Source organism: Megascapheus bottae, chromosome 5, assembly GCF_031878675.1.
Source record: "Megascapheus bottae isolate mThoBot1 chromosome 5, mThoBot2.hap1, whole genome shotgun sequence".
NCBI classification, from domain to species: Eukaryota; Metazoa; Chordata; class Mammalia; order Rodentia; family Geomyidae; genus Megascapheus; species Megascapheus bottae.
The window spans coordinates 65,754,574-65,766,784 of NC_143513.1; the positions used below are offsets into that span (position 1 = coordinate 65,754,574).

The following is a 12,211-nucleotide window of genomic DNA, read 5'->3' on the forward strand; positions in this document are numbered from 1 at the left end:
GCATGCTGAGATTAGATATGACATTTCCTGTCCAGAATAAAACATAAGGTCAATATTTAAAACTCTAATACTATATATATTTTTTTCTCATGCAACTTAGCATTTGCTTATCTATAGAACACAGGCAGTTTGTTTTAAAGCAGGAGTCCTGTGAGCCACCACCAACCAGATGCTAAATCTCTCTCACAGGATGCTACTGTTGTAGCAGTCTATCTGAGAAACTTCTGGGAAGCCCTCAGCAAAATCCCTGAGAAAATTAATACAGCAGAGGGTACATTCTCCATCTCCTAGTGTAGAGCTGAGAGAGCTTCTACTAAGAGAATCAGAGAGCTTGTTCCTTGTGGAGGACAATAAGTTTCATCAGCAGAAAAAGGTACAACGACTGGCAGATGGAAATCCAGGACAACCATCATTCGATCATGAGTTCAACCCGATTTTGCTGACACCAAACAAGCATCAATTAGTTATAAAATTAGTGAAGGGAAGTAGTTACATGAACCCATTGGTAAAATAGCAATGGGAAAAAAGTTTTTGAAATTCCATGACATTTTATTTTAAAAACTTTGAAATGTCATAATAATAGTAAAATTCAATTGAATTTTATCAGCAATGTCCTCATAATTACCCTGTCACATAATTACCCTGATTAGAGTCAATAAATACATAAAAACATGAATGTATACTTGAGTTTTTGTTCCCTCAGTGAAATGCAAGGCTTATAAAATTCAAGTGTTTTTCTTGGCAAATCATATGGAAAATCACCTAAAATCAAGTAACAGAATCTTAAGAACAATCAACAATCTCCAAAAAAAAGAATACTAGCAATTTAAAATTCTCTCTTAAGATGTTTATTTGGTACTTAAATATATTATAACCCAATCATAAATTCAATATCCGGTGATGGTTTTTATGTTCCTCAGTGTCTATCTTATCTAAAAAAGGCACACCTAGGATTGGGTTTAGGATCCAGGTTACAGGAATGTGTCATTGGCAATTCAGATTGTCTGAAAACTTAAATTAATATCCTTTCTTTGACCTATATATGTTGTACCAAAGACAACCCTTTTCAGAAAAACTTTATAAAAGGGCAGTAAATGCATAATCGTTCTTTTGTGGTGCTATCTTCCCAGGTATCTCAGAACTGTTCTTGTATGTGAAAGGAGTCTGTGCTGTTGCTTCAACCTTCTCTATTAAATAAAGTTGACTGTTAATATCTGGGTGGAAGCCACAGAGCTCTTTATATCTATACAGAGTGCAATGAGCCATCCAAGCTAACTCAGCAGAGAGAACATTTACTAACAAAATGATTGTAGAGACCCATTGATTTGATGGATGGCTGGGGTTGTACGCAAGAGAGACACTCATGAAAAAAAATGGTAACAGATTTGAAAGCCTTTCAGAAGCTCCTTTTATCCATCTGGGCATGGTTTATTAGCATGAGACAGACTCCCTGTTTTCACTCTCTTTAATGATACTGTTCTATGAACCAATGAATGTTTTCATTTGGAAAATAAGAAAGCATTGACATGTTATCTGAACTATGGTTTCTTAGTAATGGGAAGGGAATAAATATGCTAATTCTGTGCTTTAAAGAATGCACTTGGTAAGGCCCATTACAGATTGCCGTGATTTTTAGGTCCAGGTGAGAAGAGGTTAATATCAGAGGAAATTTCATTTTGCAAAAGTTTGGAAGTAGAAATGTAAAGGGGAATTTCAATGACACCTTAATATATATATTTACATGTTTTTTATATTACATTCTCCAAGCAAAGCTTAACCCTCATTTGTCAATTATAATAACTTGCAGCAATTTACCTCAAGCAAATGCTTGATTCTTCATGAAAGAGGCAGTTATTAGAAAGAACTACCACAGAAAACTGGGAATATTCAGAAAACCTTATACAACTAATTCCTTTCCTGATAGGAATAAAAGACAACCTTCCAAAGGCAAACACAAATGTATAAACATTCCTGGAGGAAATGGTATTTTCTTGGGAACACCCAGAAAAAGGAAAAACAAAACAGAAGCAGGACAAACTAGAAAGGTGAATGACCTAGCTTTTTAAAACTGGAACGAAACAACTCTCAACATTTGCAAAACATTCCTTTATTATTAGAAATAAATTATTTGTATAAAAATTGCATGCGTCAATCATTGCATTTATTTTTAGCACAACCCAGGGCTTCAATCAGGTCAGCCTTTACAAGAAACAGACTCATTGTCTTATACAAGTTGAACAACGTGGGACAGGAACGGGAGTTCTCACAATCACAGAAAAAAATACAAGAATAACATCAGACATGGTTGATTTCAACAGCATTTTTTTTTTCACAAGCTAACATTAGTTTTCCTTTTGAGATTTTAGGGTTTTTTTGTTTTTTGTTTTATAATTGCTCATGAGTCAGCAGTACTTTTAGCTTGACACTTTGTACGAAACCCGTTTCTTCACTCCCCAATAGCTATTGGTACATTTGGTTCATTGCTAATTTTTGTTCCTTACAAGACTGACTATGAATTTGATTGGTTGTAGTCTACGTTGGTCTCCAGGAGAGAGTTTTTGTAGTCTCATACTTATTGTGTAAGATCACAAACCACGTTTCTTCAGATTGCATCTTTTCCCTGTTCAGATTGAATGATTGCTGTAGCTGATATAGGTTGTCTTGGTAGAGGAAGCTGTTAAGACAAATTGGGACACATTAATAGTAGGTCAAAAATTGTGTTGATATGATTTTACATATAGTTTCAAAATTTAAATCCTTTGATGTTTTGTGATATTCAATTTTTAAGTGGTAAGTTTAATTTTAAGCCTATCATAGGAATTCAATGATTATAGAAATAAAAATTCCACAGCAAATTTAATCTGAGAAAACCACTAATCTGAGGTATGCATGGATGTTTAGTAGAAAATTTAAACTATTAACGTTCTAATCATTATAGGTGAGATTCAATTTAGATGTATATTTGACTAAGAAACAGCTATGTAAAATGAAAAGTATAGATAATGAGTTTAGAAAACTAAAAAACAAAGGTGATGAGGCACCCAAATTCATGGCAGAACTTTTTAACCAACAGTAAAATATCTACAGAAATGTAATTTTTCATGTTTGTTTACTTGAAGTCTCCATTTTTAATTTATATAGTCTTATATAATTCCAATTTCTTCTAAAACAGAGAAGGTAATTTTGTTGAAGGACTTTCAAGTCTTTTATAGAAGGTGGGAAAATTGTCAGGAGTTAAGGGAGCATTTTAGGGGTCAGTCAACTTCATTTAATGTTAAAGATTGCTAAGAATATCTGAAAATACAAGAAGTATTTATGTACCAGGCAAAGACCATGATTAAAACAAGAAGGAAAAATAGATTTTATAGAATGGCATCTTGGCAAAGGCATTAATATACACATCTGCTTTAATGTCTTTCTAATTTTGAGAGCTTATGACAAAACTATGATTCATCACACTTGATTTTTTGAAGTATTAAAAGTGAGCTGCTGGAAGAAAGGTGGCAGACTACTATTGAGAAATGAGAACTATAATTTAAAGTAGGTTCAATTAATTTTTTCCATTGGTTTCAATCAAGAAACATAAAGTTTGGAAACATTGTTTCATCAAAATGGTAAAGCAAATAAAGAATTAAAGACCAAGTAAGGGGGAAGAATAAACTGTGAATGGGAGATAATTTGCATAAACTTTTTTTCCCAAAATATGATAAGGGCAGGAGCTAATAGTTCATGCTTGTAATCCTAGCTACTCAGGAGGCTGAGATTAGAGGATCAAGGTTCAAAACCAGGCACAGGAGGAAAGTCCATGAGATTCTTATTTCCAATTAACCGCCAATACACCAGTAGTAGAATTGTAGCTCAAAGTGATATAGCACTAGCTTTGAACAGAAAAGCTCAGAGATAGTGTCCAGGCCCTGAGTTCAAGCTCCACAACAACCACCAACAACAAAAAGATGAAGAAAAAAATGAATCTGGGCCTGGAGTTTGGCCTAGTGGTAGAGTGCTTGCCTAGCATGCACAAAGACTCGAGCTCGATTCCCCTGTACCACATACATAGAAAAAAGCCAGAAATGGTGCTGTGGCTCAAGTGGGACAGCTCTAGCCTTGAGAAAGCCCAAGGACAGTGCCCAGGACCTGAGTTCAAGGCCCAGGACTGGAAAAAAATGAATCTAAAATGAACAGAAATGAAAAGATAATTTTTACAGTTGTAAATGCTCATGTGAATAAAATACAACAATGCATGTACCTCTGTATATTATTCTGTGTGTACACATGCTAGAGAAAATAAGTCAACCTGTAGTGATGGCAGTTTCTGCGACTCATTCATGAATACAAGGAATACAATGTTCAGCACTGCTTAATTTTGTACAGTTAGCAAAATTTACAGATACCATGTTTGCTTCTAACACTGTCTCTTTTGCTTTATGTAGGATTTAGTATTTCACAAGTTCAGTAAGTTGGCTCCCTTTCTAGTTTCCCAGTCTTTTTATTTATGTCCAGTTGCTTCATGTAACCTTCACATCTGGAACTTGTGTGGGAATGTCTAGAATAAACAATTTGCATGTACAAGAAGACTGGTAGGGCTTCAGATTATGACCAAGAGTATTGCATGTATGCTATAGTTATTAGTCCACAGTGGATATGAAAATATTCAATAATCAAGTAGCAGCCATAAAGGTCAAAATTTTCCATATGATAACAAAGAGAAAAGAAAGCTGAAACATTGGGTCTAGTTGTTCTTTCTGAGATGTTATTCTATTAACCATCAGCTAACCTGCTTAAAGCTCCAATGATACTTTTATATTTGTACTATGTCTTACAGCTTTTAAAACGTTGTTGTTGGTGGTGGTGTGTGTGTGTGTGTGTGTGTGTGTGTGTGTGTGTGTGTGTGTGTGTGGCGCCTTCACTATGGCTAGGGTGATTCATCAGACATCTGTGAGCAGAAGGGAAAAGAGGACAGTATCACACACACACAGCTCCACTGCATTAACTGGACTTATTATTAATAAATCCTATTAATAATAGGATTTATTGAGACTAGGCTATTCATTTTGAGAGGAAATGTCTTAAATTCAAGATTAGGTGCTTTTCATAACTGAATGTCAAACAGTTTTCCAACACACAATTGAATTTCTAAATCCACACAATTATAGGCAGATAAAAAGTAAGTGGTTATTTGTGTGGATACACTTTTTAGTGAGTTTGTGAGTTCAGAAGCTTTTAGCTAATTTTTTTTTAAAAGCAACTAATGGCAACCTGGACAAAGCCCTAAAAGCCTGTGTTTGGGCATGGAATTCTATGTGGTAAAGACAAGACATGTTTGCACAGCACAGGTATCTACTCTCTCCTCAGATGACCATGTAAGGAGACATGAAAGCAGAGATGAGCATGGCTGCTCTGATAGGTAAACCTGTGAAGATTTCACAAAACTGACTCTGCCGAATGTGTTACCACTCTAACCGGACCCAATTTAGTTAAACCTAAACTAGTTCTGTAAAAGATAAAACACTAAAACTTCTCAAGTAAACTTGAAACTCCATTCAGGCAGTAATTGAGATGAGCTTAATTCCTCTTTTCCACTTTCCTTTATCTTCCAAAAGTGAGCTTATAACTTCCCAGGAGTTTTTATAGATTTCCCCTCCAAATAGTCTTCATGTTTGGAATGCTTCAGTCTTATTTTAGAGAAAATAGAGGAACATATGCTTGCAGCATAATTTCCATTTCAACATTGACAACAAATAACAGTAAGGATTTGAAGGTTATTTCCATAATGCAAGATTAGTACTTTGAAATATTAGGAAATTTCCTAAGAACTGGTTGTTCTTTAAAGAACTGAAAAATGCTATTACCTCCACAGGAGAGTGTGGAATGATTGATTTTTTAGATTGTAACTAAAACACAGTAGACTGACTTGAGTCATCAGGTAGATAGATGCCAGTGTTCAAAGGGTTGTCTGTCCCAGTTTACTGGCCTTACATGGGTTTTACCTTTTCATACTGATGCTTTCAGAGTAGAAAAGCACAGGGAAACTTCACTTGGGTCACAGCATCCTATTCTGGTGGCTTGAACGTAGTTATGAATCATTTGTATGAAAGGACAATTAATAGTCAATTGCCTATCTATATTGACAGATGATTGTAAGTAATTTTATAAACATCATTATTGTGCCTTCCATTCACATATCACAAGTTGACAGAACGCTGACCATGTGAGCAGTGTTTGTGGAGCCTTGTGAGGGTTTTTTTCTCTAAGAGCAAGCTAAGTTTGGTAACGGTGGTAAGGTGGTAAGATAACCCAGAAATAACAGGGGGCCTAACAGTAAATGAAGCCAGTGAGTAAATTGAGCAAAGCTGTTCTTCCTGCTTGGCTCTACCTTAGAGATATTCTGCTGCCTGACCACTCACCTCAAAGTCTTAATACAAGGTAAGTCAGTGAATGCAGAGAAGACTTGCAATGACAACAAGACTAATTAAACCACAGATATACAACTCTGATTCTCTGGATTTAATGTCAAAAGTAGGGTAAAATGAGAAATATAGACCATTGAATAATCCTGAGAGGAAGGTAATTTTTACTATAGTCAGCCTTCTATTTATTTTACAATACAAATCCTTAGCCTATTTGATATTATTTTACTGCAGATACAAATTAGGACTTAATTGATCTGTTGAATTATACTAGATTAGCCTGTATATCATTGAGGTGCTTCATATACTGTTTCTGAAGTACATGCCAGAGAAGCGAAGAAACATGAAGAAAACAGAAATGTTGGTAGTCATGGAAAGGATTTTCTTTCAAGGTTATTAGACTTGCAGAAAATAGGTCTAATTTTCATTGTGTCTTCAAGAAATGAAGGGAGGCCAAAAATAGAACACAAGGAGAAAAGATTCAGTTACTATAACTTAACTAAAACATATTGGCTAATTTTCACATTCCTCTCAAGGCCCAAATAGCATGTCATCGAGGATCTCTCTTAACAGATTCTAGCAATATTGAAAAACAAATGCAATGTTCATGACCTTCCAATCTGAAGTCTCCAAAGTTGGGAAATAGTTTCTATGTGACTGAATTTTATAAATGGAAGAGGGTTCCAAGCCACAGGTCTGTACTGCATGCAAAGAAAGATCTGAGTGTCATGCATTGTAAAAGAGATTTGCAGGGCCTGCACATGCTTTGAAGAACAGCCACTCATCCCACAGTCATTTGGCCCTCTCACTAAATGGTTCTGACAGTCTTACAGTGTCTGGGCACATTGTTCCCCTGTGACCATGTAGCATAGTCCCCAAGGCTTATAGAAGATTGTTCAACGTACATCTATTAGGAAGTGCTCCCGCTCTTGACCATCTGAAAGTCTATAGATGACTTACTGTTGGTTTCAAGACTCTCACAGAGTTCACTTTTCACTTCGCCATTTGGTCTGTCATTTCCTTTTTGGATCAGTTTGCTTTGCATGGTGGCAGCTGTCACCACAGCCTTGAAGCTTCTCTTACGTTTTTGAACGTTCTGCTCTGGATGAAAAATTATAATATAAACCTTGGGCATATAGAGCATTCCCAGAGACACTGAAGCACTGAGACTCATGGACACAGTTAGAGTTGTTGTCTGGATGTACATCTGAGGGAAGGAAAAGAAAAAAGAATCACAGTTGTTAAGTCTGCCTAGTAGAAGGTAAATCAAATAACATGCCATTTTATAAAATTATTCCAGCTTCTATGTGAAGATGCATTTGAATGTACTTATTGAAATTGCCCTTAACTATAGCAAACATCCAAACTTGCAAGGAAAGATGAGCAAATTTGTATTTTTTGAAAGACCTGATTGCTGCAAACAAATTCACAATAAACAAACAAGCTGATGGAGCCTACTTTCCTTTTCAGATTATAAATAAACTCCATAAGAAAAGGGCCAAGACCAGTATAAGAAGAAATTACTGTTTGGTGGCAAAAAAGCCATTCACAGAAGGTAGCTGTGAACATGTGATATTCTTTCAGTACTCCTTACCCCAGACAGTAAATTACATATGGTAAAAATAAGATTGAGAATGAGGCATTGTGCAGTGTCATTCTTCCACCCCACTTCCTGAATAATGCATTGTTTATACCTCCATATTGTTCCTTAATTTTAATAATCAAATATGATAAATCACAAGCAGGCTGTAAGGGTTTAATTTAAACAACACCTTTAAACTGTGCTTCCAGAGATTTCTCAGCAATCACTTCATATCAGAATGAATATCAGTACCATTACCAAATGTATAAGAACACCTCCCTGTAAAACTGAGATTTATAAACTAGGGAGTGAGTCCTGGTACATACATTTTGAAAACCCTCCTTGTGATCATTCCTTACAAAACCCCTAACTCCAAAATGACATGGAAGATGTCGCTGGAAATGTTTTCTTTCTACATATGATACATTAAGAAAGTTAATACCACTTGTTTTGATTTTTTCCTTATAATATAAAAGGAGATATGGTAGTATTTAAAAACAAAAATTGTTGATCTCATTCCACTTTCCTGTCTTGAGATCATAAACCATTGAAAACTATTCAGAAGGATGAATTCATAGATCAACACTAGTGTTGCTTTTTCTTGGGTTAAAGGTTTGCTTTTAACAGAAGATAGAGCTTTGTGATCAAGAAGTTTCGAAACCTTTACACTACGCTCATCTGTGAAAGTATACTATGTAGACATCTAAGTTTTCTTATCCATTCATCTACTAATAATGTTATATATATGTGTGACTCTACTGTTAATATGGGAATATCTTTCAAAAAATGATAAAAAATGGATTGTTTCAAATGTCACCTCACTTATGAAATTCTTCCTGGTAATCATAATCTCAATTACAATATTCATTACTCCTAAATATTAAGATACTAAAATGAATAAAGTAAACTATTTATTCATTTCTACATACTTAGTTATATTTATATTAACTTTATGCTATAAGACTTATAAGAGTCTATGCAAGGTTTATGACATAATAATCATATAGAAACAGCTTCTTAATTTTAGGTGTATGAAGACACTCAAGAATTTGATTTGCAGAAATTACATCAACATGGTTTCCATAGTTTCCCATTCTGTAAATTGGGTCTCAGTCATAGATACCATAGTACATTGATGACACTGTGACTATAAAACAAAGTGACGAGATTCTCGGCCAGCATAAAAAAAGACCTGCATCAAGGTCACCCCTCAACAAAGTAAGGAGTGTGTGAAAAGAAATTCTGTATTAAGGTGGAGAATACTAAAAATTTTACTGGAATGAAGATCCCAATGGGGTGCATTTATGTGCCTTTAAACTGCCTTGGTATCCACTTGGAAACAACCTATAATTATAAAAACTCCTAAGCTTCCCATGAGTTACTTAGTCTTTGAATTCCTACCTATTTTTCAAGCTAGCATTGTTGAAAAAAAATTCTCTGCAGAAAATGAAATGCAGAGGGAGACCACTGAAGAAAAACATGGCAAAGTTCAAGCCATACACATCAATATTGCAAACATACTTGAATAGGTAGCCATCAGATGCATCTCCACCAGACCTTGCCAAGCCAATTTAGCCCCCCAAAATAAATAAGTAAATAAACAAACAAATAAATAACATCTGGAGATCAAACAGTCAGGAAATAATTGGATTAGTTGAATTTCTTAACGTGTCCTTGTCTTATTATAGAGTGCAGAGTGAATCCTAATAGTACATAAAAACCTTTATAGTTAAAGAAATCTTGTATTTTACTCTGCTATCCATCATGCAAGTGATAATTTTCTCTCCATCTTTGGTAGCGCCTCTGAAATACACAGTAAATTCAAACTTGCTAAATATTAGACATAAAGAAGATTGTGTAATGCAAGCTTCCTCATTAAATGCATTACTGTGGTTTTTCTTTTTGGCAAGTCTACTCAGAAAAAGACATAATAAACACAGAGTTAAGAATTAAATAGCACTATGCTTAGTGTACCAAGCTCTCCATTAGACATTAGAGTTCCAAATTACTGCAGAATGTTCATCTTAATTATGTGCTCTCTTAAAACGGCTGTTGAAAAAAAAATAATATGAGTTTAACCCAGGAAAAGAATCTACACAAAATTGTACTTTAAAAACCTAAAATCTCACATAACCCTGAACTCTGAAGGCACTGGGTGGATGAGCTTCAGCCTTTGCTACCTAATGAAATGAATAAATCATACAGGTAAGAGCCACAATGATATCAGCATAAAACTAATAAAATAAATAAATAAAAGTGCTTCTTAGGCTGAATGCAGTGAAAATACTTGATGTCCATGTGTAAAAATCAAACAATGAAGCTTGTTGAGCTAGGTTTGCCCAGGCAAAGAAAGGGCAAATGAGACTGAGAAAGGAGATGAGTCCAATCAAGGTACATTTTATGCATATATCGCCATGTTGAAATGGAACTGCCTTATACAACTAGTGGAAGCTAATTAAAAATTATGGAGAAAAGGATAATATGGTTTAATTTTATGAAAAAACATAGCAAAAGCACTAAATACTCTCATTCAGAAGTTTAATCCCTAATATCATGGATTATAGAATTTAAAATATCTTCCATGTTGAAAAGGAATGGAGGGGTTATAACCAAAGTTTGGAAAATGAACATTGATTCTAAAAAAAATACTGGATTTCTGCACACCTAAAAACAATTACAATGTTTTTCCATGACAGGAGTAAAACATGTTTTTAGTGGCCGAAGGGTATGTATTACAGCACCACCCCTTTATAATTATTTTTGTTTTGCCAGTTCCGGGCTTGAGCTCAGGGCATGAGCACTGTCCTTAGACTTTCTCAAGGTTAGAGATCTACCACCTGAGCCTCAGCACCACTTCCGACTTTTTTTTCTATGTATGTGGTACCAAAGAATCAAACTTGGAACATCGTGCGTGCTAGGCAAGCACTCTACTAATAGGCCAAACTCCCAGGTCCTATAATTATTGTTTAAAGAAACACGAGAAAGGGTATCAATGTTTGTGAAGTAATCCTCCCCAAACCCAACAAACCATTCACTAATGAGCAGGGGAACTAAAGAGAGACTTATCAAAAGAAGAGATTTAAATGGCAGAAAAACATATGAGAAAATGTTCATCATCCATGGTCATAAAGGAAATGCAAATAAAATCAACCCTAAGATACCATCTTGCCCCAACAAGAATGACCAAGATTTTGAACTCAGACAATGACAGCTCCTGGCAGGGTTGTGGAGAAAAAGGAACCCTACTGAACTGCTGGTGGGATTGTAAACTTGTTCAGCCACTCTGGAAAGCAGTGCAGAAACTTCTTAAAGAACTGAAAATTGACCTTAACTATGATCCTGCCATATCACTCCTGGGCATCTATCCTGAACATCATAACCCAAGATATAAGGACACCTGTTCAGCTATGTTCACCTCTGCATTATTTACAATAGCCAGGTGATGGAAAAATCCAGATGCCCTACTGCAGATGAATGGATATACAAGAAAGGGTATCAATGATTGTGAAATAAGCACCTCCTACTTGGCGAATACAATGCAACCCTTCTAGTATAATAAAAAATAAAAATAAAAAAAGATGTAGGGTCTATCGTAAACATAAGAAAATCAACAAGCCAATCAAGCAAGCAACAATCCAAACTATCAAAATCTTCCCTTGGTGTTCGGAAGATGTCTGATTTTATTTTCCTCTGTCTATTTTTTTTTCTCTAGAGTTGAGGAAGGCAATATTTTTCTTGCAGAGGAATTACAGGGTGGATTAATATGTCTTCGAAATGTCTTATATGCACAAACTTTGCAAAAAAATAGATGGTAATAAAGTGACATCCAACTATGAAGAATGAGAGTAAAAGAGAGATACATACAGATAATTTTGATTACTAAACTGGTAATATTCATGTTCCAAGTGTCTGGAAAGCCATTGTAATCACACTTTGTACTAGGTAGTATCAGTTTTAGTTCAAACACCAAGTGTGCTGCTTAATGTCAAGGCCACAATCATATGCGGGCTACATTCACAATCACACAGCAGCTCTCTGCCTCAATGATACGTCATCAGAATGCATGTAAATCCATCAAGAGACACTGACAGTGGTATTAGGAGTGTTGATAATAATCCCTTTCCTAACTTTCTCTTATATGCCTCCCCTGCCTCCTTCGCTCCAAAATACCCCAAGAAAAGAGGATGTATTCTCCTACATCCACTAAGCCTATCATTTTTTA

At 35.3% G+C, this 12,211-nt stretch overlaps 1 protein-coding gene across 1 annotated transcript in view; it reads right to left on the minus strand.

Moving 5' to 3' along the window:
- Positions 1 to 2,305: 2,305 nt before the first annotated feature.
- The window catches only part of Grm8 (glutamate metabotropic receptor 8), a 729,702-nt gene continuing 719,796 nt past the window's right edge, over positions 2,306 to 12,211 (minus strand). The window contains exons 10-11 of the mRNA XM_090333244.1: positions 7,368 to 7,614; positions 2,306 to 2,674 (exon numbers count right to left, since the gene is read on the minus strand). Coding sequence (XP_090189370.1) covers positions 2,625 to 2,674; positions 7,368 to 7,614 — 297 coding nt within the window. The 3' untranslated portion in view covers positions 2,306 to 2,624. The remainder of the gene's footprint in view (positions 2,675 to 7,367; positions 7,615 to 12,211) is intronic.